This window comes from Pongo pygmaeus, chromosome 1 (assembly GCF_028885625.2).
Source record: "Pongo pygmaeus isolate AG05252 chromosome 1, NHGRI_mPonPyg2-v2.0_pri, whole genome shotgun sequence".
Classification (NCBI taxonomy): domain Eukaryota; kingdom Metazoa; phylum Chordata; class Mammalia; order Primates; family Hominidae; genus Pongo; species Pongo pygmaeus.
This window is the reverse complement of record NC_072373.2, coordinates 224,009,306-224,037,040: the sequence shown is the minus strand read 5'-3', so window position 1 is coordinate 224,037,040 and position 27,735 is coordinate 224,009,306. Positions and strand designations below refer to the sequence as shown.

Sequence of the window (27,735 nt, the reverse complement as noted above, 5' to 3'; positions counted from 1 at the left end):
AATATATGAAATAAATGACAAAAGAGACATAACCATTGACATAGAAGATATTTTTAAAAATTATGAGATTAGGCTGGGTGCAGTGGCTCACATCTGTAATCCCAGCACTTTGGGAGGCTGAGGCAGGTGGATCACCTGAGGTCAGGAGTTCGAGATCAGCCTTGCCAATGTGGTAAAACTGTGTCTCTACTAAAAATACAAAAATTAGCTGAGCATGGTGTCATGTTCCTGTAATCCCAGCTACTTGGGAGGCTGAGGCAGAAGAATTGCTTGAACTCGGGAGGCAGTGAGCCAAGATTGCACCATTGCACTCCAGCCTGGGTGACAAGAGCGAAACTACATCTCAAAAAAAAAAAAAAAAATTATGAGATTATTTTGTAGACCTCTATTAAAAAAATATGAAAACAGTATCAATTTGGTATAGGAAGCTTAAAGCTTAAATAAACCAATTTCCATAAAAGATCTAGAAAAAATCCTGAAGGAACTACCCCAAACGTCACTAGACTTTTTTTTTTTTTTTGAGACAGGGCCTCCCTCTATCATCCTGAAGTGCAGGCTGAAGTGCAAGTGGTGTAATAATGGCTCACTGCAGCCTCCATCTCCCAGGCTCAAGCCATCCTCTCACCTCAGCCTCCCAAGTAGTTGGGAATACAGGTGTGTGCCACCACAGTTGGCTAATTTTTGTATTTTTTATAGAGACAGGGATTCACCATGTTGCCCAGGCTGGTCTTGAGCACCGGGGCTCAAACGATCCACCTGTCTTGGCCTCCCAAAGTGCTGGTATTACAGATGTGAGCCACCACACCCAGTCCAAACTTTCAAAGATCGGATATTCTTCATTCTTTATTAATTGTTTAGAGAATCGAAAATAAATGAATGTTTTCTAAGTCTTTCTTGAAAGTAAGTACTACATTGACACCTGAATCTGAAAAGGCAAGTACAAAAATGAAATTACAGAACAATAGCACTTATAAACTTATAGACATTGAAGTAAAAGTGCTAAACAAATTATTCATAAACTAACCAATACCACAATAAGAAATCAATGCACCATGACCAAATGGTGTCTTTTTCCCAGGAATGCAAGGTTGGTTCAACATGAGGAAATCTATTAGTGTAATATATTAATGTATCTAAGGAAAAACATCATGATTATCTCCATAAATACTGAAAAGCCTTTGAAAAAATTCAGTACACATTCCTGATATATCATTGAAGAAAATAGGAATAAATAGATGCTTTTTTAACCTGATAAAATATTTGAATCCTAAAGTCAGGATGCTTGTTGATGGGAAAACACTAGAGGCATTTCCACTTAAAGACCAGGATCAAGGAAAGGATATTCATTATCTCTGCTACTATCCCACAATTGTACTGGAGGTATTAGCAATTAGATAAGATAAATCAATTACTGGCATGAATATTAGAAAAGAAGCACTGGAAGTATCTCAATTTGCACATGATACGATAGTATACTGGGATAACCCTAGAGAATCAATGATAAAAGTAAATTAAACAATAAAATCATTATGGTAGCAGGAAAAATTTAACATACAGAACTTATTAACTTTCTTGTACATAAATAAGAACCACATAAATAACCAGTTTGAGGATGCAATAGCAACAAAGAAGATACTTAGGAATAAACTTAGAAAGATATGGGCAAAGCCTTGATAAGAAACATTTTTAAGCTCTTCTGAAAGATGTGAAAGTAGTCTTGAACAAATAGAAAGACATCCCTTGATTTTGGATGGGTTGATTTAACATCATAAAAAAGACAGTTTGTCCCAAGTTAATTTATGAATTTAACATAATCCCAGAGAAAATATCAGTAAGTTTTTTTATGGAGCTACACAACTGACACTTAAGTTCATATGAAAAAACAAACATGCGGTAACAACGATAACCCTGCAAATTAAGAACTACTGGGAGGAATAGCTCTACCAAACATTAAAATGAACTATAAAGCCTCTATAATTAAAACAGTATGGTGAAATTGATGCATGAATATTCAAAATAGCAGTAGAATTGAATAGAAAGTCTTGAAATAGACCCCAAGTTCATATGGAAATTTAGTATATGACAAAGGTGGTATCTCAAATCACTGGAGCAGAGATTACCTTTTCAATACATTGTGTGGGGATGACCAGGCAGCCTTTGGAAGAAGATAAAATTAATGCATAAGTTCCAGTATACACAAGAATAAACTCCAAATGGATTGAGATCTAAATATAAAAGGTGAAATCATAAAAGTACTACAAGTGGCTGGGCACAGTGGCTCATGCCTGTAATCCTAGTACTTTGGGAGGCCAAGGCAGGTGGATTGCTTGAGCCCAGGAGTTTGAGACTAGCCTGGGCAACATGGCAAAACCCTGTCTCTACTAAAAATACAAAAACTCAGGTGGGAGGATCACCTGAGCCTGGGGAGGTCAAGGCTGCAGTGAACTGTGATCGTGCCACTGTACTCCAGCCTGGGCGACAGAGTGAACACCCCATCTCAGAAAAAAAAAAAAGAAAAAAAAAGCACCAGAAGAAAACATGGATGAATTTTTCTATAACATAGATGTAAGAAAAGGTTTTCTAGCAATAACTCAAAATCCAGATGTAGTTAAAGAAAAGATTGACAAGTTTGATTACAAAAACTAAACACTTTCGATGTGGCAAAAAAAAAAAAAAGTCTATGATAAGCACAGTCAAAATGCAAATGACTTTGTAGGAGAAGGTATTTGCAGCATATATCAGAAGTGAAGGGTTAATATCCCTGATATGTAAAGAACTGTTATCATTGAGGAAAGGGTACTTGATAGAAAAAATGGGCACAAGACATGAAAGATAATTCACATCAAGGATATACAAATGTCCTTTAAACAAACGAAAAGATGTTCAACATCACTCATAATTAGAGAAATGAAAATGGCTTTGAGCTGTCATTTTTAATCTGTCAGATTGGCAAACATGAAAAAGCAAGGCTGTGAAGAGACAAGCAATCCCACACATTGCTGGGGGACTCCAAACGGGCTTAGCCCTTTTCAAGGGAAGTGTGGCGATTGTACTCGTCTGTTTTGCATTGCTATAAAGGAATACCTAAGGCTGGGTAATTTATAAAGAAAAGAGGTTTGTTTCGGCTCACAGTTCTGCAGGCTGTACAGGAAGCATGGTGTCAGCATCTGCTTCTGGTGAGACCTCAGGAAACTTTTAATCATGGTGGAAGGGAAGGGGAGCTGGAGTGTCCGATGGCAAGAGAGGAAGCAAGAGAAAGAGGAGGAGGTGTCATGTACCTTTTAACAACCAGCTCTCCTGTGACTTCATTACTGAAGGGAGGGACCAAGCCTTTTTTGAGGGATCCCCCCAATGACCCCAATAACTCCCACCAGGCCCCAACTGAAACTTGGGGACCATATTTCTACATGAGATTTGGAGGGGACAGATATTCAAACCATATCAGCAATATCTATCATAACTGCTTATACATTTACATTTTGACCCAGAAATCCCACTTCTGGGAATTCAACCTTGAAGATGTACCTCAAAAGTATGAACATCCCCACGCACAAGCTTATCCACTGCAGCATTACTTGCAATTCTAAAATATTGGGAACAACCTGAATGTCCAAACACAGTGGGGTGGTTGAATAAGTGCTGGTGCATAATACATAGTACAAGGCACAGTGGAGTACTATGCAACTGTGAAAAAGAAAGAGGAAGATTTCTATGAACTGGCATGAGGTGTATCCCAGGATACACTGGTACATGACAAAGGCAAAGTGCGGAAGAGCATCTGTGGGTGGGAGTAGGGACTGAAGGCAGGTGAGCATGAGGATAGTTCTTGGTGTAATGCTGGTGAGAGTTGCACACTCTATGCTTTCTTAAATCTCATCAGACTGTACACCTATAGTGAGTAAATTTATGATATGAAAATTGTACCTAAACAGAGCTGTTAAAAAGGCATCTTTATTATGCCACTGTTTTATATTAAAGAAAGTAAAATAACCTTATCCACAGTAGCCAAGATTTGGAAGCAACCTAAGTGTCCACCAACAGATGAATGGATAAAGAAAACATGGTACATCTACACAATGGCACACTATTCAGCCATAAGAAGAGTGAGATCCTGTCATTTGCAACAACATGGATGGAACTGGAGGCCATTGTGTTAAGTGAAATAAGCCCGGCACAGAAAGACAAACTTTTCATGTTCTCGCTTATTCATGGGAACTCAAAATTAAACAACTGAATGCATGGAGATAGAAGAAGGATGGTTACCAGAAACTGGGAAGGGTAGTAGGGGCAGTGGGGATGGTTAATGGGTACAAAAAAATAGAAAGAATGAATGAGACCTAGTATTTGCTAACACAATAGGGTGTCTATAGTCAATAATAATTTAATTGTAATTTAGAATTAACTAAAAGAGTATAATTGGATTGTTTGTAACACAAAGGATAAATGCTTGAGGTGATGGACACCCCCTTTATCCTGATGTGATTTTTACACATTGCATGCCTGTATCAAAATATCTTTGTACCCCATGTATATATACCTACTATGTACCCACAAAAATTAAAAATTAAAAAAAGTAAAAAAGTAAAATAAGAAAACATACACATATCTGTGTAGTTTAGTAAAAAAGAAATATAGGAAAGGTGAGTTAGAATCTAATGAGATTGATTACTGATGGGGTTGTTGGGACCAGGGTTGAAAGGATGGGAGGATGGGAAGGAGACAGGAGACAGAAAGTTAGATTTCTCTGAGTGTATCTGTTTATATGCTTTTGACATTAATAATCTTGTCAGTATTTCAGACTAAAAACATCAAGGGCTAGAGATGAAGCCTAATGTGGAATAAAAACAGAAACAAATGAAGGCAGCTGTATTTCAAATGGATAAAAAGCCATGCTGAAAGTTGGGGGCAGCTCCCCAAGTAACTTTTGGGCTGTGTATTTTGGCCATGTACCACCAGTCTAATAAGAGGAAACAACTGTAAAAAAAAATATATGGCTACTGTAGTAGGGTTTGTTTTTTCAAGTGATGTGGATTAGCAGTTCTGAAATGATTTATATTCAAGATTGAAGAAATATGTAAATGTATTGTAAGTAATGGGAGCCATTTTTCCCCCTAAATCAGTGAAGGGAGTTACACATATGGAAAGGTAGAAGGCTAGAATTAGTCCTGTGGTGTTCGGTTGGAATTTGAGGTATCAGTATGAACACATATATACACACAGAGAGAGTTCTAGAAATATAAATGCATGTATTAATGTAGCAGTCTGCTAAGATAGCCTAGAAGCAATGATGTCTCAGTAGTTAAACCTACCACCCTGATTTTTTTCCTAAATATCTTCTCCACTAAAAGATAGCAGGGCGATGTGGTTAATTCTAGGATTAGGGCAGAGACAGTACAAATGAGCTTGGAAAAATTTGGACCAGAAAGTAAAGGGAGAGCTCACACACTCATGGAGATGTGGTAAAAGACATACAGCCAGGCACCTACTGGTCAGAGCTGTAATAATTGAGCGTCAAAATTAATATAAATAAGTGGAAAAGAAGGAAGAGTGTTTCTTATAGTAGGTTGAAAATGTAGAAGGAATTTACATAGTCCTGACATATCTCCCCACAAAGTTCTTACTAATTTCAAAGAGGGAATTACAATTTTACAATGAAGAAATATAGCAGACACTACCTGAATCAAGTGATCAAAAGTAACATCGTGAAACCGGGACAAACACACAGCCGTGGGTCTGGTTTGAAGAATGAAGGACCTGACATCGTTTCTGTGATATTCCTGCCCAAAATGTACAACCTGAACCTAATTATGAGGAAACATTTGACAAACCTAAACTGAGTGATGTCTACAAAATAATTGGCCTGTACTCCAGGAAAAATGTCAAGGTCATGGAAGAACTGTTCCAGATTAAAGGAAACTAAAGAGATACAAAAACTGGATGTTCACGTAATGCTGGATCGGATCCCGGACCAGGCGAGTTTGTGTTCTTTTCTTTAGCTCTCAAGGGCTTTATAGGACACTTGGTGAAATTTGAAGGTCTGTGGATTAGATAATATGTTTTATGTCAGTGTTAATGTTCTGATTTTTAGGGAATACACAGTGAAGACGTACAGGGGCATCGTGGCTTTGCGTTACTCTAAAACAGTTCAGAAAACAATGTGTATGTGGGGATATATTTGTGTGCATGTCTGTAGGTAGAGAGGGAGAGCGAAAGAGCGAAAGAGAGAGAGGGAAGGAAGGGTAAAGGAAGCAAATGAGATAAAGACATTTGGGGAATCTGGGTGAAGGATATACAAAAATTGTACTATTTTTGCCAATTTTCTGTATCTTGAAGTGTTTCAAAATAAAAATCTATTAAAAAGTGGGCTAGTATAGTATCTTTCTTAGTAGTGTTAAGGATTAAATAAGATAATACCTACAGGCGCTAGTGCTGGGACCCAGACATAGGAATTACCAGAGAAATGTTAGCTTTGATGATCAGGAATGATGGCCTGAGGGTATGTGTGATGCTGGCTCTGAGTTGATCTGTTGGAGATGTCCCTTTCTTATTGGGGGATGACAGATGGCAGCCTCCTTTATGGCAAAAGCCGTGATCTGAGAATCTGGTGACCTGGGTTCCCATCAGCTCTGACACCCACCTGCTATGTGACTGCAAGTTGGCAGTCATTCAAGTTTCATTTTGCCGGGGCTGGTGGAGGGGAGGGCGGGGGCGGGTACCTTTTCTTAGGCCTACTTTAGAATGAGTTTTATTCATTCATTATTTAATTTATTCACGCATTAACATCTTTATTGAAAACTATGTGCCAGGCACTATTCCTTGCAATAAGCCAGGTCCACGGAGAATGAATGCTGTAGTTTAGGGGAGAGAAATATACACCACACTAGCAGTGTAGAGAAACGTGCACAACCAGGTAAATATTTCTTGGTGAGGTGCAGTTCAGGAGTCTTCCTGGCGGGGGCGTGAAATTCAGTCTTCCTAGCGGGGTGTAATTCAGGAGTGTTCTGGTGGGTAAAATTTAGAGTCTTCTTAGTAGGGGGTAATTCAGAGTCTCCCTGGGAAGTCAGTGCTCACTTGGTCTGGGAGAAGGGCTGGAGGTGCTCACCTGTGATGGGAGGAATATAGGATGGGCAGTGAAGCCATGCTGGTCACTGTCCTGACAGTATGAGAGAGTGGCTGGGGCACAGGGCAGGGTGGGTGCTGGGGCATTTGAACCAAGATTGAAAACAACTCCAGGTTTGTAGAGAGGAATATGGGCTCAAGAAGCAGTCCCAAACTCAAGAATCCTGACCAGTGCCAGCCTGCAGAGTTGTTACTGGTCTATGGCAAAATATGGGAAATGAAGACAGTGGTGGTGTCTGCATACTCATTGGGAAGGATTGCCAACTGCTGTTTCTCGGGAAGAACTACTTTTATGCCCAAGCTCATTTTTTTAACATAAAATACACATTCTTTTATGAAATTATATTGAAAGCAGATGGCAATTTTTTTAACATCCTTACTTAACAAAATAAAAAGTTGTCAATCCTATATTTGTCTCCCCATTAAATTTTTAAAAACTGGATCATAAAATCTAAACAGCTGGGAACTTAAGCATTCTAGACTTCCTGAATGAAGTTTCATGGTAATTTCTGGTTTTAAAAGATGTATTTTTAAAAATGAATATAATATTTTTAACATACATGAAATTATAGAGAATAAGAGGCACATCAGTTCACCTGCCCTCTGGATTTCAGAAAAACCCATACTTCCTTGCACCAACCTTCATTATCTTTGCATTTTCATTTTCACTGATGATTTGTTTACCCACCCTTTCCCCCTCCAGCCCATTAGAGTGGGACCTGGCTTGAGGCCAGGGCCTGTATTTGCATGCAGTTATTTTGATAGAACTCTTTTGGAGCTCCTTCTTAGAGACAGCTCTTTTGATGCAGGAACATTGGGATGGGCCCTGTATTAGTCTGTTATCACACTGCTATAAGGAAATACCCAAGACTGGGTAATTTACAAAGGAAAGAAGTTTAATTGACTCACAGTTCTGCATGGCTGGGGAGGCCTCAGGAAACTTACAATCATGGTGGAAGCTAAGGGGAAGCAGGCACCTTCTTCACAAGGTGGCAGGAGAGAGAAGTGGGCAAGAGAAGAACCAAACACTTATAAAACCATCAGATCTCACGAGAACTCACTCATTATCCTGACAACAGCATGGGGGAGGGGGGGAACTGCCCCCATGATCCAATCACCTCCCACCAGTCTCTCCCTCAACACCTGAGGATTACAATTCAAGATGAGATTTGAGTGGGGACAGAAAGCCTAACCATATCAGGGCCCAAACAAACCATTAAACTTTTAAAAGGAAATTGTAGTGAAATGCACCTAACATAACATTTACCACTTTAACCATTTTCCACTGTACCATTCAGTGACATTAAGTATGCTCACATTGTTGTTCGACCATAACTACTACTCTTCTGCAGAACTTTTTTGACTTTCCAAACTGAAACTCTGTACCCATTAAACAGTAACTCCCTCCTTCTCCCCTAACCCTGGTAACCATTGTTATACTTTCTGTCTCTATGGATTTGACTACTCCAGGGACCTCATGCAAGTACCAATATATACAAGTATTTGTCCTTTTGTGGCAGACATATTTCACTTAGCTTGTCATCTACAGGGTTCATCCATGTTGTAGCAGGTATGAAACTATCCTTCCTTTTTAAGGCTGAATAATATTCCACTGTATTCCATATTTTGTGTAGCTGCTCATCTGTCAATGGAAATCTGAGTTGTTCTCTACCTTTTGCCTATTGTGAACAATCCTGCTATGAACATAGGTGTATGCATGTTTGTTCAGTTCCCTGATTTAATTTCTTTAGGGTGTATATCCAAAAGTGGAATGGCTGGACCATGTGGCAACTCTATGCTTAATTTTTTGCAGAACCATTATACCATTTTCCATAGCAGCAGCACCATTGTACATTCTCACCAGCAATGCACAAGAGTTCCAATTTTTCCACATCCTCACCAACTCTTGTTTTTTGTTTTTTAATGATAGCCACGCTAGTAAGTGTGAAGTGGTATCAAACCGTCACACTTTAAGCTTCGCATTTTTGTCAACAGGTAATATACAAAGTTGGTGTCTGTTCTCTATCTTGAATCCCATCCTCTCTTTGGCTTCATGCTCTCCTTCAGCCTCAATTATTGTCTCCTGTGCACAAAGTTGTACATGAAATACTTTCTGTGTGGTTTCTAACAGGGAAACACTGTAGAAAGCCTAAATGTCCATCAGAAAAAGCAAGGTTAAATAACGTATGCCACCCAGAGACTGGAAAATACCATGCAACAATGAACAAGAATGAGCTATATCTGTAAGTGCTGGCATTGAGTGAGGTCCATGACATATTGCTAAGTGAAAAAAATCAAGCCATACAAGAGCACATTAAAAACTACATGTGTGAATATCCAGAAACTACAGTGAACTCAAACAAATTAGCAAGAAGAAAACAAACAATCCCATCAGAAAGTAGGCTAAGGACATGAATAGAGAGTTCTCAAAAGAATATATAGAAATGGCCAACAAACATGAAAAAATGCTCAACATCACTAATGATCAGGGAAATGCAAATCAAAACCACACTGTGAACACCTTACTCCTGCAAGAATGGTCATAATCAAAAAAATCAAACAATAATAGATGTTGGCGTGGATGCAGTGAAAACGGAATACGTCTGCACTGCTGGTGGGAATGTAAACTAGTACAACCACTATGGAAAGCAGTGTGGAGATTCCTCAAAGAACTAAAAGTAGAACTACCATTTGATCCAGCAATCCCACTACTGGGTATCTACCCAGAGGAAAAGAAGTCATTGTACAAAAACTTGCACACTCATGTTTATAGCAGCACAATTTGCAAATGCAAAAAGGTGGAACCAACCCAAATGTCCATCAATCAACGAGTGGATAAAGAAACTGTGGTGTGTATGTATATGTGTGTATAGATGGCACCATCTTTTTACACCTAGTAAGAAGGAATGAATTAATGGCATTTGCAGTAACCTGGAGGGGATTGGAGATTATTTTTCTAAGTGAAGTAACTCAGGAATGGAAAACAACATCGTATGTTCTCACTGATGAGTGGGAGCTAAGCTATGAGGATGCAAAGGCATAAGGATGACACAGTGGATTTTGGGGGCTCGGGGGAAAGGGTGAGAAGGGGTGAGGGATGAAAGACTACAAATTGGGTTCAGTGTATACTGCCTGGGAGATGGGTGCCCCCAAATCTCACAAATCGTCACTAAAGAACTTACTCATGTAACCGAATACCACCTGTTCCCCCAAAACCTATGGAAATAAAAAATTTTAAAAAAATCAAGCCACAAAAGAGCACATTAAAAACTACACATATGAATAGATATATGTCTATGTACATATATCTCTGTATGTGTAATACATGTGTGTATTACACGTAGCATATATAATGATGTACTATATGTAAATGATTCTTATATGTGTGTAGAAAATAATCATGACATGTAATATAAATGTACATATAACTTTTTTAAACACACAGAAAGCTCTGGAAAAATAGGCAGAAGTAGTTGACTGTGATTACTTCTGAAAAAGAGACTGAGGTGAGTAGGGGAGGGGAATTTCAATTTTTACTTGTTATGCTTCCAACTGTTTGAGTGTTGTTCCTTTTTTAACAAGAAGTATATTACTTTTGCAATTTAAAAAAATAGAAAAAACAAATATAGTAAGCCCAGCATGCAAGTCATAAAACACAAATCCTCAATCATGGGGCCACACATGTTTTAGGTGCATGTAATGGTAATGCATTATTCTAATGCGTACTGGGAGGCAGACTCCATTCTAAGCACTTGAAATAACCTAGTTTCCCAGAAAACTACACTATGAAGGAGGTTATCCATGTTTTACACATAAGGATATAAGCTCAGAGAGGTGAAGTTACCCACCTAAAGTCACACAGCTAGTGAGTGGTGTATCATTAGTGCTTTAATGTGACACTTCTTTCTTCCAGACAGGTACACTGGTAATTTTTTAGAACATGAATTTTAACTTCTGATTTATTTATTTTTTTACATACTGAGATAGTGCAGGCTGTGTTTGTAAGATTCAAGGACCATTAGGGTCTCGCATTTTGTTTGTTTGGCTTTATTTGAACACAGCTCTGATTATAAGAGCCCTTGGGCATGGGAAGAGTGCCAGGAGCTTGTCAGCCATCTCTATCAGAAATAAATGGTGCCGTGTTTCTATTTTAAATAAAGAGAATTACTGGGTAGGACACCCCATAGCTTTGTTCTGAATCCTAGATGTGAATGGAGACTTTATAGTTTATCCTAAAGTTGCTGTTGAATTCTCTAATTCTGGATATAAGTGTTCTATTGATTTCCCTCTGCACATGCACCATGTATGAATTGCTCCTAGAAGCCTAAGTGGCGGATATGGTATGCCACCTTGCCCCGTGTTATCAATAGTGTTGTGTTTTCAAGAAGCATTGTTTAGTTCCTTTACAAATCATCCTTTTCTTTAAATTAGCTCTCTTGGGTGGCACCATCGTTTTTACACCTAAATGAACAGATTTCACAACAAAGATTCCTAAGTGCATCATTTTGTTAAACTCTTAAAACTGTTAAATTAATAAAATCAGCTTAACAGAACCCTGATTAGTTCAAAATTGCTTTAAATTTGGTCATTAAGTTTCAGGGAACATGTAATTTTCTCCACATCTGGTACAGCTGCAAGGCGTGAGGGATGAGGACACAGTGCTGTAACAAATGCAGAGGATGGGGAAGAAACGCTTTGTCATCGATGGTTTCTGCACTGCTGGTTTGCAGTCCCCAGGAATAAGCTTCCTGAGGAGACATTAGGCCTTGCATGACTTCTCTAAGAACATCCCCTTCCTGCAGCGAGAAGGCCAATGCAGAACCGCTGGGCATCAAGAGATCTGGGTTCACTTTCCGAGAACCCTGGGAACTCACTGTGTCACTAGACACACATTCCTCTCTCTGTGCCTCAACATCCCATCTGGGAAATGGGCTGACATTCTTGAGATCCTCTTCCATTAGCTTGTTGGGGGCTGGGACTGGTGGGGGAATAGTGTCATCTCTTGCTAGGAGCTATTGGACACATCTGAGATGCATTATTTGGATAATCGCATGTCAAGATGCATTTGTCTGTCTTCTTGGCTACAGTGCTCCTGGTTCTTTGGCTCTTCTGGTTGGGACTCCAGGATCAGGTCTGTGAGATGCTGACACTGATGCTGCTTGCGTGGTAGCAGCCAGCCTCTTCCTCTGCATCTTTCTCCACTTTGGGGTCAAGGTTTGACAAGCTCCTCAGCTGACTTGGTGCGCTATGGCGTCTGACCTGGCTGAAGGCCATGACACTTGGCCTTTGGTTGGGATAGCACCACTTGATTCATCATTGGCAGCTGCGGAGGGGCAGGGCGGAGGGAACATGTCAGTACTTTATGGGCAATCCCAACATGAGAAGGGACTGAGGCCGGATAGCCCAGTGGTGGAAATCCCATCATTGTAGAAAGGACGGGATCTCAAATCTGGGCCTGGGATCTCAAATCTGGGAATTTTTGAGTTAGATCTAGAACCTGAAGCTGTAGGCAAGTTGGATGGAACTGTCTGTGCTTGTGGCTGCTGCTAGCCGTTGAGCCGAGTGCCACCTGCAGGAGCAGTGATGATGGGGGTCAGGCCCAGCCCCTGAGTGCACGCTGCCCGCCGGTGTGTGCTGGGCATCACGGCCCCCTCACAACCCTGCAAGGTAAGACGTGTGACCCCCATTTAACAGATGAAGGAGCAAGCCTAGTGGGATTATGTAAGTTACATTGTGAGTCAATGACAGGGTTAGGATTTGAACCCAGGAGTGAGGAGTGAATGCAGCGTCACCAGAAGGAAAAGGAAAGAAGGAGAACTGGAGGATGATCTGTCTCAGGCAAGCTTTAGTCTGAGGTTCTAAGTCATGCTGTGAAGGTCTCTGCAGAGTCACTCCTTGGGTTCATTATGCAGAGAGCTTGTAGCCAGGTGGCACTGGGCAGGGGCTCATCCCAGGTGCCTAAACCCCACGTGCATCAAAACTTAGAGGAGACCAGCATCTTCTGCTGGTCCTTTAAAAATAGTCATTTGGGCCAGGCATGGTGGCTCACACCTGTAATCCCAGCACTTTGGAAGGCCAAGGCGGGAGGATCACCTGAGGTCAGGAGTTCGAGACCAGCCTGGCCGACATGGTGAAACCCCATCTCAACTGAAAAATAAAAAAATTAGCAGGGTATGGTGGCAGGCATCTGTAATCCCAGCTACTCGGGAGCCTGAGGCAGGGAGAATTGCTTGAACCAGGAGGTGGAGGCTGCAGTGAGCCGAGATCGCATCACTGTACTCCAGCCTGGGCGACAGAGTGAGACTCTGTCTCAAAAAAAAAAAAAAAAAAAAAAAGTCATTTGCTCTCTAGTGTCAGTTTCCAAGTCCCAAGTCTCCCATGAAAGCCAAACGCCTGCTGATATTGATGGTACTTCAGCAGGTGACTGCAGCCCAGTTGTATCGGATGTTTCTGATGACAGCAGATAAGTGCCACTGAACAGCTAAGGTTCAGTGGCACTTATCTGCTGTCATCAGAAACATGAGGGGAGGGGATGGGATAGTGGAAGAAAGGACATAGAGAGGTGAAGGATGCAGACCCTGAAGACAGAGTTCTTCCACTCGTGTGCCCACCTGCAGAAGGGGGTGCGGAAGCTTGAGCCACATACGGAGGGTCTGGTCCCAAATGCAGAGAGCCCAGGCAGTGGCTTTTCTGAGGGATAGAATGTGAGCACTTTGGATGTCTGGAATTCTGTGAGAACCCAATGGAAAGAAAATATGAGGTTTGGAAACTTCTCCTCCGAGTGCTCCTTTAGGTGTTCAGGTAGATTTTACAGAAGAAGCTGATGGCCCGAAGCGGAGGCTAGCCATCAGATTTCCATTAATGTCTCCCACCATCTCTGAGGCCTAAATGACAGGGTTCTTGAAGACAGCAACAGAACAGTGGTAACCCATATTTTATTCACTGTCTTTCATGCCCTCAGCATCATATCTCACTGATACGTAGATAGATACATGTGAACGGAAGCATTTTATACATAAACATAGGGATGCGTGTGACCTAAATTTAAAGGATGCATATTAAAAGGAGAATTGTACCGAATAATATGAAGTATTTTTGGCCCGTGACATGTGGCCTTTAGAAGAAGCATGACAAAACAAAAAAACACTTTTACTAAATTCCTTCCCTTTACAATCCCCTACCGTCCTCCTATCTGGTCAAAATATAGCTACTTTTTTGGTACGTTGGTTTTAAAAACAGCTCTATCTTCCAAAGATACGGCAAAGTTTTCTAGTTACTGTTTTTTAATACTTCCTGGTACTCTTAGAGTCCACAGCTTTGAGTGCAGCTGGAAAACATCTATACGGAGGATATGTTTGGACAGGTATTGAATATAATAAACTATATTTAAATATTTATACATGGAATTATTTTTTTTATGGTGCTGTTCTTTAAATCATTGAATGAGGTCCTTTCATTTCTCCAAAAGATATATGAGCACTGTCTTTTGGCATGTAGATCATTTTTGCCTTTGAAAGATGTCTCAGTTAAAAATGATTTCTACAGATGATCTTTTACATACATTTGTTATTGTGGTGAGCATTACATCCTGCTGTTTTACAGCGATACTTGGAGGATTTCTCCTGAAAATAGCCCTTTATTTGTGGCAAGCTGAAAGGGAGAGGGCAGGAAGAGGACTTGCAATATTTCATCTGCCTAGAGCTTAGTAAGGAGAGGAGAGGGCCGTGCAGTCCCCAGTATGACCCTCCTTCCCTGTGCTCGGGAAGCAGCTTGCGGCTAAGAGAAATATTTGGCTCTTCTCTTCTGCTAAGAGGCTTAGAATTCTGTGATTTTTATTTTCCACTTATGCCTGCAAGGCCCTCCTTCTCCTTTGTCAATTTGAAGAGCTCTCTTTCTATTCCTAGCAGTTATCTAGATAACAATCATTTGTTTTTGAGATTGATTCCTATGAAGAGTACATGGAGCCTCTCATGGACTAAAACGTGGTAAATTGTCAAACTTTTCAGAGTAGGAAGATGTCTGCCGGCTAGCTAGAAGGTTTCTGGTTTAATGGTGAAAACAGTCAAACACACAAATAAGCAAACACACACATAAACCACCAACTAACCCAGCCCAGCAGCAGGTGAGGTTTGCTGTCGTCCAGCACGTGCAATAGAAGGGCTGGGCAGCTTGATGGACATTTGTGCCGTCCACCTTGCAGGCATATGGCAGCTCCCACATCCTCACACCATTCGACATTTGGGGTGACCAAGTCATGCATGCTGGCCAGTGAAATGCAAGTGGAAATGACAAGTGCGACTTCATGGCACAGATTGTCGGAGTCCAAGTGTTGCTATCCATGTTCTCTGCTTGTCTTGGCTATTTGGAAGCACATTCAGAGCTGAGCTTCCCTGGGCTTGGTGGCCGAGTGGAGTGAGGAGCCGCAGACTCCCCAGCTGCCCGTAGTGACCATGGGGCACAAGCAGGGAATAGAGCTTTCCTGTTACTGCATCGTGGCCTCACCTGTCCTGACTGATGCAGGTGGATACCAGCAGGCAACAGTGGTTGGCACTGTGACACTCTCCCACCACACATGGCAGACTCACCTTCAGCCAGGTGCCCGCACTGTTCCTGAGACCACTCTGACCCCATGAGGAAGTTGGATTGTGAGTGCTTATATTTAGCCAGTCATTGCTCACAACGGAAGGATAAAGGGGTTCGATTAAGAGAGCTTGTGGGCTGGGCGCAGTGGCTCATGCCTGTAATCCCAGCACTTTGGGAGGCTGAGGCAGGCAGATCACCTGAGGTCAGGAGTTCAAGACCAGCCTGGCCAACATGGTGAAACCCCGTCTCTACTAAAAATACAAAAATTATCCAGGCATGGTGGCACATGCCTGTAGTCCCAGCTCTCAGGAGGCTGAGGCAGGAGAATCACTTGAACCAGGAGGTGGAGGTTGCAGTGAGCTGAGATCATGCCACTGCACTCCAGCCTGGGCAACACAGTGAGATACTGTCTCAAAGAAAAAAAAAATGTGTGATACAGTTTGGATTTGTGTCCCCACCCAAATCTCACATTGAATGGGAGGAGGGGCCTGCTGGAGGTGATTGAATCATGGGGCAGGTTTCCCCCTTGCTGTTCTCGTGATAGTGAGTTCTCAGGAGAAGTGATGGTTTAAAAGTGTGTGGCGCTTCCCCCTTAGCTCTCTCTCTCTCCTGCTCCACCTGGTAAGATGTGCTTGCTTCCCCTTTGCCTTCTGCCATGACTGTAAGTTTCTTGAGGCCTCGCAGTCCGTGAAGCCTGCAGAACTGTGAGTCAACTAAACCTCCTTTCTTCATAAACTGCCCAGTCTCAGGTTGTTCTTTATAGCAGTGTGAGAACAGACTAATACAGTATGTGTGAAGAAAACATACATTCTTAGAGATCTGTTTGCCTGCTCTCACAGAGCCCCTGACCAGTGATGGGACATTCCAGTTAGCAGGAGAGAGGGTGTGGTGGAGCACAGCGTGGCTGGAGGAAATCACTCTAAACGGGCTTCAGTGCACTAACAGATTTTGGAGTGATTTATATGAAAACAGTTTAAAGCATTTACTAGCTGTAAGAACTAATTTCCAATAAATCAGACAGGATTCCCTTAGGAACCAGAAATAAATGAGGGCAAAAGAAATTGCTAAGGGTTGTTGAGCAATAAAGAGATGGGTTCTAGATACCTTAAAATGATATTTAAATGGACAAAGTTGATTTAGCTGTCTTCTCTCATGTCTAGGAGTAAGATTGAAGTCTGTAGCATGTCATTATAACCAGGAATTATTCACCAGGAGACCTGCAGCATTTCATGCACATTCCATTGAATGGCAATTTTAATATTCCAGTTTCAGTCCTCGGTTGTAATGAAAAGGCATTAATTGCTTGGTTTCTTGCAAAGTCTGTAACTAAAGTGTTCCTAGAACAAGTTCAAATTTGGCACACAAGGCAGAACTTTCATGATCTAATGTTAGTCATTTTTTTTCTAATTAAGAATTTTTAATGCATATATATTTTGTGATCTTCAAGTTCTCAAGTAATTATTTCACACACACGGGTCGTCTGGCATCGTGCCATGTGTCCTGGAAAATGCAGAAAAATAGAATATCACTGTGGTCCTTGCACTTCGGAAGTGTACATTTCATAGGAAGTGAAGCTGTGACACTCTCTGAGAACGCTGAAGCCACAGGTGTGTGTCAAATGTGAGGATGGAAGGACCAGCGGCCAGGAGATGCTGACATTGCTTCAGGGAGGTGGAGGCCAAACAAGGGGCTCTGAAGCACCAGCTAGACTTGGCCAGAGTGAGGAGACAGCTTATTGTCCCGGATGAGCAAGACCTGTGGCCAGAGCTGGATGCAGTTTCCAAAGACCAGGAGATGCTCTCTCAGCTGCCCACACAGGGTTCGGGAGATGTCTGTTCTGTTAGACATGGCCATTTCTTGTGGCCAGGACGTAGCATCATTTCCTAAGGAGGTGGGGGCTCACAGCTCTCTGGGACCTGGGGGATGACTGTTCTCTGTTTTAGGAACCTGCATGTGGGATGTTCTTGGGAGAGGTGAAGAGAGAGGAAGGAAAGGACACTCAAATTATTGTCCCCCACCACACACACACACACACACACACACACACACACACACACACACATCTACTTGCTTGTTTATCTGCTCATTTCATTGAAGCCTCCCAACAACTGGGGTATTTTTCATTCCCTTTTCCTAGTTGAGAAGAAAGACTCCGAGAGGGTGGAATCCTACCCTAGGTCATTTAGCTGGAAAGTTGCAGAGTGGTCTTCAAATCCAGGTCATGCCCCTTTTCAGGACACTGGAACATTCCAATCAACAGCAGGGGAAGCCGTATCTTCTCAGTAAGTTCTAGGATATTGGGGTGACCCAAACCCAGGAATCCAGTTTCTGCCCTTGCCTTTCTCTTGCATGAAAGGTTGAATTGTGCCTCATTCAAGTGCGTGAACTTCCCCAGGCCCTGCTCAGCGCATCTAGCAGAGCCAGGATGTCTGCGCTGACCCTGCATTTGGAGGCCTGGAGGTGACCTCACCACAGTTTGCAGCTTAGGCGCGCCCCCACTCCCCTACCCCCGACCTCTCACTGGTCCTGACCCCGACTCTTCTGGAATCACGTGGTGCGAGTGGTACACGAGGCCTCTGCTTGCAAAGCTGGATGCTGACCTGTGTGTGCCCCAATGACTCCTGTGGACCGTGGTTACTGCTGCACTTCAGAAGGTGTCAGGAATGTGTCCCTTCCACATCTCAGCAGCCCTGGGTGCTCCCGACATCACCCTGAGAAACCCCCAGGACCTCTCTGGGTCTCATTTCCAGAGGGTGTCTCCATCACTCATACCCCCTTGGTCATGCTGGCTTCTTTGAGCCTCTGCTAAGAGGCGAGTGGCAGTTTCCACCTCTAGGACCTCTTCTTGCTGTGACTCTGCTCGGGACCATCTTTCCTGATACCCATAGCTTCCCTTGTTCGTTCAAGTCTTTGCTTAAAGTCTCCTTCCTGGCCAGATCTTCCCTGACCCTGGCCCTCTGGTTTGGGACAGATGCCTGCACACCGCTGCTCCATTCCTGTAGTGAGTCTGGGGGAGCCCCCTGCAGGCAGGGAGCCTCGCGGGCAGCGCTGGATGCAGGCAGGAGCACACAGCCCCTCAGGCTCCAGTTCTTCTTCCCTACTCCTGACCTTTTTCTTCTCCAAAGCACTTACTCCCAGTTGACATATTGTGTGCTGGCTTGTTTGTTTTGTTTATTGTCTCGTCCACCGCCTCCCAGGAGGGCAGAGGTGTTTGTCTTCCCCCCAACTTCTCTCTCCTAAGCGCCTGGAGGTTTGCGCGGCATGTGGTGGGTGCTGTCTCCATCTTGTTTACTGATGCACCCCCAACTCCTGTTCAGAGGACAGGCGAGGCCTGGGACTCGGGTTGGAGCCCGCTCCCACGCCTCCGCCCGCTGGGCATCCTGCCTGGAGAAGCCTCCTCCTGTCTGACTGTGGGAAGCAAGCTGCGCTCAGCGGGGCATCAGTTCCAAGCGGAGGGTAAAAGCGAGCCAGGCAGAGACCACTTCTTTTGTTACTCAGTCCATGCGAGGTGGTGCCGTCAGCCCTGCTTCAGGGAGGACGCCTGCTTCTCAGCGTCCCTTCTGCAAGGAGCTGTGGGGACCCCATACTCTTTCCCAGACACGGGCGCCCGACCCTAGGGCTGGGAAGTCATCTGCCCCCATGTCCTGTGCCTGGAGCACAAACCCCTTCCCCTGTCCTTCCCCGAAACACCAGCCGCCGCCTGGAAGAATTCTTCCCTCCCACCCAAGGCAGCGGTGGGCACGCCCAGCCCTTGGTCCTGTTCTCCAGGGAACCCAGCCGTGTGTGCAGGGAGAGTTTCTCAGTGTGGCTGAAATGTATCCAAGGACGCATGGGAACTGGCCCCCCAGTGCGGTCCTGCAGTTGGTGGAAAGGAGGATCGTGGCTGGGGAGGGAGGGTGGGGATTGGGTTTTTAAATTTTAAATGTTATTATACAATATTCTAGATATACAAAAAGATAAATAACAATAAAATGGATAGCCTCATACTCGCCACCATCTTGAGAAATAAAACAGTTATTGCGTACCTGGCCCCATCCTTCCTGGAGGTAACCACTGTCATGAATGTTTATACACCTTTGCTGCATGTGTATATAGATGAGGATAATTTTCTTTCATCTGCTTTAGAACTTTACATAAATGACATTGTACTGCAAGCATGCTTTTTTAATTAAAATTTTTATTTGAAACAATTTCAGAACGTTGAAAAGTTTTTTAAAACATACAAGTACCATTTGTATATCATTCGCCAGATTTCATAGCTGTTCACATTTCACTATACTTAATTATTCTCTGTCTATGTGTGTGTGTATATATATGAAGTGGTGTACATATGTAACATTTTAACACTCTTTTGAAATATTTGAGAATAGATTGAAGACATGAAGCTTCTTACCTCTAAATATTTCACTGTGTGTTTAAGACCAAGGACATTCTTGTACATAACCACACCTTATACATAACCACAGTACAAATATCAAAGTCAGGAAATTAACATCAATGTGATACTATTATTATTTTATCCTCATCCCTTACAGAAATTTCAACAATTGTCCCAGTAATGTTCTTTATAGCAAATGAAAAACAAATGGTTGTTTGAGTTTTGGTCCTGGATTCAATCTGGGATCATGGGGCACATTTAGTTACAGTTTCTTAATCTGGAAGAGTTCTGCCGTCTTTCTTTTTCTTTCTTGAATTGGACATTTTTGACGAGTACAGGCCTGATATTTTGCAGAATGTCCCTCAGTTCTGGTTTGTCTGAGGTTCCGCGTAGATTAGATTATACAGTGTTGTCCAAAATACTACAGAAGCCACGTTATGTCCTTCTCAGTACCTCATATCAGGAGATTTGCGCATTGCTGGTTGGTGTTAACTCGTCGCTTGATTAAGGTGATTGCCTGCCAGGTTTCTCTACTGGAAAGTACTGTTTATTTTTTCTAATTAATAGGTATCTCATAAGGTGGTACTTGGGGACTGTGTGAATATCTTGTTTCTCATCAGGCTTAAAAATTTTGAAAAACAGCTTTATTGTGATGTAATTCACATGCTGTACAAGTCACCATTTAGAGTGTACAATTCAATGGTTTTTAGTGTATTCACAGAAATGTGCTCCCGTTGATTTTAAACATTTTCAAAACCTCAAGAAGAAATGCCATGTTATGTAGCCATGACTTCACTATCTCCCCATCCCCACTCCCCACCACTGGCCCTCTGCAACCATTAATCCACTTAGAGTCTCTATAGCTTTCTCTGTTCTGGACCTTTGTAAGAATGAAATCATATAATATGTGGCCTTTGGTAACTGGCTTCTTTCATTTAGCATCATGTTTTTAAGGTTCATCCACGTTGTAGCATGTAGCAGTGCTTCATTCTTTTTTATGGCTGAATAATATTTCATTATGTGGATATAACTCATTTGGCTTCATTATGTGGATATAAGTCATTTGGCTATTATTAATCATGATGCTATAAACATTTGTGCACATGTTTTTGTGTAGACATTTTTTTTTTCATTTCTTTTTTGGGTATCCACCTGAGTAAAATTGCTGGGTCACATGGTAACTCTGTGTTTAATTACTTGAGGAACTGTTAGACCTAGACCATTTTCCAAAGTGGCCACACCAATTTATGTTCTTGCCAGCAGAGTATGAGGGTTCCAGTTTCTCTGTCAACACTTGTTATTATCTGACTTTTAGATTCTCATCTTCCTCCTGGGTATTAAAGTGTCATCTCATTATGGTTTTGATGTGAATCTCCCTGATAGCTAATAATATCAAGCGTCTTTGTGTGTATATTTGTATATTTTCCATTTGTATTTCTTCCTTAGAGAAATGTCTATTCAGAGTCTTTGCCTATTTTTAAATTGGGTTACCTGTCCTTTTTATTATTAAGTTGTAAGAGTTCTTTATATATTCTAGACATAAGTTCTTTATCAGATATATAATTTGCAAATATTTTATCCTATTCCACAGTTTCAATTTTTTATGGTATCCTTTGAAGCACTAAAGTTCTTTGTTTTGAAGAAGCCCCATGTGTCTATTTTTTATTTTGTTGTTCATGCTTTTGGTGTCATATCTAAAAAATGCTTTGCCAGTCCAAGGCCGTGAATGTTTATACCTATGTTTTCTTTTAAGAATTTTACAGTTTTAACTCTTTCATTTAGCTCTTTGATCCATCTGTTTTGAGTTTATTTTTGTATATGGTGTGAGATAAGGATTCAATTTCATTCTTTTGCATGTGACTAGCTAGTTGTCCCAGCTTCATTTGTTGAAAAGACTGTTTTTTCCTAGTTGAATGGTTTTGGTGCCATTGTCAAAAGTCAATTGATGACAGCTGTATGGGTTTATTTCAAGGCTCTCATTTCTATTCTATTGATCTGTACGTCTGCTTTGTGCTAGTACCACATTGTCTTGATTACCATTGCTTTGTAGTAAATTTTGAATTCAGAAAGTGTGAATCCTCCTACTTTGTTCTTTTCTTAGTATTGTTTTGGCTATTCTGTGTCTCTTACAGTTTCATATGAATTTTAGAATCAGCTTGACAATATCTACAAAGAAGTCAGCTGGAATTCTCACAGAGATTGAATTGAATCTGTAGAGCAGTTTGGAGAGTACTGCCATCTTAACGATGTTAAGTTTTCTGACCCATGAACATTGGTGTTTTTCCATTTATTTAGGTCTTTTTAAATTTGTTTCAACCATGTTTTACAGTTTTTGCAGTGTAAGTTTTGGACTTCTTGTAATTATTCCGAAATAGTTTATTATTTTTTATTAAATTGTGAATGCAATTGTTTTCTTAGTTTCACTTTCAGATTATTTATTGCAATTGGGTAAAAACACAATTATTTTTATATATTGATCTTGTAACCTGCAACCTTGCTGAATTTGTTCATTAGTTCTCATAGTGTTTTTTAGTGGATTCCCCACGATTTTCTAAATAAAAGATCATCTCATCTGTGAATATAGTTTTATTTCTTCCTTTCCAGCCCGGAGGTCTTTTATTTATGTTTCTTGCCTAGTTACCCTGGCTAGAACTTCCAGTACAATGTTGAATAGGAGTAAAAGTAGACATTCTTGTCTTGTTCCTGCCCTAGGAGAAAGCCAGCCAGTCTGTCATCATTAAGTATATTGTTAGCTGTGGGATTTTTGTAGGTGTCCTTTATTAGGTTGAGAAAGTTTTCTTCTAGTTGGGTGTTTAAGCATGAGGATTTAGTCAAATTCTTTTTCAGCGTCTATTGAGATGATTCTGTTTTTTAGTCTGTTGATTGATATGATGCATAACTTAGTTGTTCAGATGCTGAACCAACCTTGACTTCCTAGGATAAGTCTCACTTGGTCATGGTATGTAATTCTTTTTACATGTTGCTGGATTCAGTTTGCTAGTATTTTGTTGAGGATTTTTGTATCCGCACCCATAAGAGATATTGGTGAATAATTTTCTTATAATGTTTTTGTCTGGTTTTGGTATCAGAGTAACACAGGTTTCATAAAGTGAATTGGAACATATTCTCTCCTCATATTTTTTGAAAGAGTTTGTGAAGAATCACATTCATTATTATTTACATATCTGGTAGAATTCAGTGGTAAAGCGACCTGGGCATGGGTTTTTCTTTGTGGGTAGTTTTTTTTTTAAATTGCCAATTCAGTCTTTTCATTTGTTATAGGCATTAATATATTCAGACTATCTTTTTTTTTATTGAGTCAATTTTAGTAGTTTGGGGTCTTTATAGATATTTGTTCATCTAAGCTATCTAATTTGTTGGTGTACAATTGTTCATAGTATTCCTTTGTAGTCATTTTCATTTCTGTACGGTTGATAATACTATCCCTGTTCTCATTTTTGCCTCTAGTTATTTGAGTTTTCTCTTTTTTTTTTTCTTGGTCAGTCTAAAGATTTGCCGATTTTGACATTTTCAAAGAATGAGCTTTTTGTTTCATCAGTTTTCTTTATTTTTCTTTTCTTTTTTTTTTTTTTTGAGACGGAGTCTCACTCTGTCGCCCAGGCTGGAGTGCAGTGGTGCGATCTCCGCTCACTGTAAGCTCCGCCTCCCGGGTTCACGCCATTCTCCTGCCTCAGCCTCCCGAGTAGCTGGGACTACAGGCGCCCGCCACCACGCCCGGCTAATTTTTTTTTTGGTATTTTTTAGTAGAGATGGGGTTTCACTGTGTTAGCCAAGATGGTCTCGATCTGCTGACCTCGTGGTTCGCCCACCTCAGCCTCCCAAAGTGCTGGGATTACAGGTGTGAGCCACTGTGCCAGGCCAGTTTTCTTTATTTTTCTATTCTCACGTCATTAACGTCCACTGTAATGTGTATTATTTTCTTCCTTCTGCTTATTTTTGGATTAGTTTTTGCCTCTTTTTCCAGTCTTAAGGTGGAATATTAGGTTATTAATTCGAGATTTTTCTTTCTTATTTTTTTCTGAGTTCCTTTTATATTTTTGGGGGAGAAGAAGTTTCACAGCATCCCATAAATTTAGGTATGTTGTGTCTTCATGTTTACCAATATTTGTATTTTCTGATTTCTCATTTGATTCTTCTTTAAGGCATTGATTATGTAAGAATGTGTTGTTTAATTTATACATACTTGTGAGTTTCTCGCATTATTTTTCTGCTACTGATTTCTAATTTCATTGTGTTTGGAAGACATACTTTTACTGTTTCTATCCTTTTACATTTATTGAGGTATGTTTTATGGCCTTGCAGATGGTCTATCCTGGATAATGTTCCATGTACCCTTAAGAAGAATGTGTATACCATTCTTGGGTAGAGTGCTCTAGAAACATATGTTAGTTTGTTGGTTTATAGTGTAGTTCAGATCTTCTGCCTTCTTGCCAATATTTTACCTAGTTGTTATATCTATTATTGAACTTGGGCTATTAGAGTCTCCAAATACTACTACTATTATTATTATTATTTTGAGTCAGAGTTTCTTTTGTTTTTTGTTTTTTTGTTTGTTTGTTTGTTTTTTTGAGGCAGAGTCTCGCTCTGTCGCCCAGGCTGGAGGGCAGTGGCGCGATTCTCGGCTCACTGCAAGCTCCGCCTCCCGGGTTCATGCCATTCTCCTGCCTCAACCTCCCAAGTAGCTGGGACTACACATACCCGGACCACGCCCAGCTAATTTTTTTGTATTTTTAGTAGAGACGGGGTTTCACCGTGTTAGCCGGGATGGTCTCCATCTCCTGACCTCGTGATCCGCCCGCCTCATCCTCCCAAAGTGCTGGGATTACAGGAGTGAGCCACCGCGCCCGGCTCAGAGTTTCACTCTTGTTGCCCAGGCTGGATTGCAATGTCGTGCTCTCAGCTCACTGCAACCTCTACCTCCTGGCTTCAAGCGATTCTCTTGCCTTACCTCCCAAGTAGCTAGGATTACAGGCATGTGCCACCATGCCCGGCTAATTTTGTATTTTTAGTAGAGATGGGGTTTCACTAAGTTGATCAGGCTGATCTTGAACTCCTGACCTCAGGTGATCCACCCACCTGGGTCTCCCAAATTGTTGAGATTACAGGCATAAGCCACCATACCCGGCCTCCAAATACTGTTATTGAATGGTCTACCTTTATCTTCATTTCTATCCATTTTTTCTTCATGTATTTTGGTGCTCTGTTATTAGATGCATTGTGTTTATAATTGTTATATCTTCCTGATAGATTGACCCTTTTATTTTTATGAAATGTCCTTCTATCTCTTGCAACATTCTTTCTTTTAAAGTCTATTGTATCTGACATGGTATAACCACTCCAATTTTGTGTTTGCATGACATATTTATTTTCATGCTTTTACTTTCAACCTTTTCGTGTCTTTGAATATCAGATGTGTCTTCTGTGAAAAAACTTTTTATTTCTGTGTAGTCCTATTCATCAATCTTTTCTTTTACTGCGTGTGTATTTTTGAGTCATAGTAAGAAAACCTCTTCCTACATCCAGGTCAAAAAGAAATTAACCCAATTTTCTTCTAGTACTCGTATGGTTTCATTTTTTTTCTAACATTTAATCTTTGATTCATTTGGAATTCATTCTTGTGCTTGGTAGGAGATAATGGATTTAATTTTTTAAAATTGTTATTCAGTTGTTCCAGCAACATTTATTTAAAATCATCTGTTTTCTCCAGTAATTTTAGAGGCCACCTTTATCATATACTGAATTTCCAAATGTGGTTGGGGCATATCTGGACTTCTTCTACTCCACTTCTCTGTCAACTCATACACCAGGATACACTGTTTTAATTAGGAAGGCTTTGTAGTATTTTTAATGTCTGGTAGGGCTTATGTTCCCATTGAGGCTTTTCTGTGTTCCTGGCTATTCTTGAAGGTTAATTTTCCCACATGAACTATAGTATCAATTTGTCTAGCTTCATAAAATTGCATTACATTTATAAATTAATTTACGGAGAACTGGCATTGTGATGATATTGAGTTGTCTCATCCAAGAAGAATTTATGTCTTCCCATTTGTTGAGGAGTACTTTTGTGTTATTTAGTTTTAAAAGATTTTCTCATGGAGGTTTTGCACATACCCGAATAAATTTATTCTTAAATAGTTTATCTTTATTGTTGCTATTATACATGGGAGTTTCTTTATAGTACTGATTTCTGAGTGCCAGTTTTATATTCTGCTAGTTTACTGAATCCTTTTTTGTGTGTTCGAGTTATAAATGTGTTTTTTCCAGTATATTTTCATGAGATTCATCTTTGTGGATGTTTGTAACTCTATTATTTATTTTCACTGCTGTGTACTATTCCATTGTATAAATATATCACAGGATATTTATCTGTTTGTATTTGGATGAACATTTAGATCGTTTCCCATTTGTTGAACTTGTCAAGTAGTTTTCCAAAGGCATTAATTCTGTTCTCACTCCTTTCTGTACTGTGGGAGCCTCTGTTGCTTCACATTTTTACCAACATTAGCTATTGTCAATGCTTAAATTTTGTCAGTCTGAGAGAGTGCAAATGGCACAGAAGCAGCATGCTTTTTAATGACTGTTCTTAAGTCCTTGGTTTCCAAATTCTGACCCAAATGCTGCTTCCCACATGGACACAGTCTCCATGGATTTCACACCCCACCCCCGGCCTGCTTCCTCTAAGTGCCCCTGTCTCATTCAGTGGCTGCCGGTAGGAGTTGAGAACTGCAACGCTGCTTCCCTAGTCTCCCGAGAGGGAAACACACTTCTGTAAAAATTAAACACTTTATTAGCTGAGAAGTGTCTAGCCCTGGTACTGGCCTCCTAGAGGAATTTCTTCGCTGACTTACTTGCATTATATCTTTTATATAATTATCAACAATCAGCATCCACTGAGTAGCATCTTGTACCTGACACTTTACTAGGCTCTGAACAGGGCTTAGTGATGAATAAGACCCAGTTCCCCCCACTCCTGGGGCTTTCCACCCGCTTGGAAGAGGAGACATGTTTACATTAGGTGATATCGCTGGATAACACCAGTGATACCCAGTGAGCGTGTCAAAGGCCAGGTTGCTGACACTGACAGGGAGGTTGGTAGAAAATGAATGTGGAAAGAAAAGGACACATCTCTTCTATCATATTTCAAATTCAGGAGGAAAATCTGTCATTGAATGTTTTCTTCTTGTTTTAAAAAGCTGAATTCATTCTGATAAAAATGTATATACCACCTAAAAATATATGCTCTATTTTTCCAACTGACACAATCACCAACAACTGAAAGTTGACCTTGGAGCCCTGTTCCACCTCTAATGGGTGGATATAGGATCAACCCTATTTCTAAAGGGGTACATTGCAGGATCCTGGGTCATGAGACCAGTGGCTGGTCCAGTTGTGGCCTTGACTCAGGTGCCCTTCCCTTATTTCTTATGACCAAACCACTGGCTCTGTGCTTCTCCATATGGTATGGGCTATTCCAAGCTCCTGGTATCTTGTGGATCCAAGACCCGCCTTTATCTCTCCAGTCTTCGTGAAATAAGAGCTCTTCTCTTCCTTTAGTGTTTGGGATCCTGCTACCTCTCCTGGGCATTTGAAAGCTAAGTGCCCACTCACCTCAGGTCCAGGCATTTCCTCCGTTA

At 41.1% G+C, this 27,735-nt stretch overlaps 1 protein-coding gene across 13 annotated transcripts in view; it reads left to right on the top strand.

Annotated features, from left to right (window-relative positions):
• Positions 1-27,735, top strand: part of CAMTA1 (calmodulin binding transcription activator 1) — a 980,974-nt gene that overhangs the window by 396,098 nt on the left and 557,141 nt on the right. The window contains exon 5 of one of the 13 annotated variants that reach the window (XM_054441159.2): positions 10,565-10,625. The exons of 11 other annotated variants lie outside the window; for them this stretch is intronic. In XM_054441159.2, the coding sequence (XP_054297134.1) occupies positions 10,565-10,592 (28 nt within the window). In that variant the 3' untranslated portion in view covers positions 10,593-10,625. Of the gene's footprint in view, positions 1-4,002; positions 4,043-10,564; positions 10,626-27,735 lie in introns of those variants that run through there. One more of the 13 variants, XM_063668450.1, reaches the window with a different exon arrangement.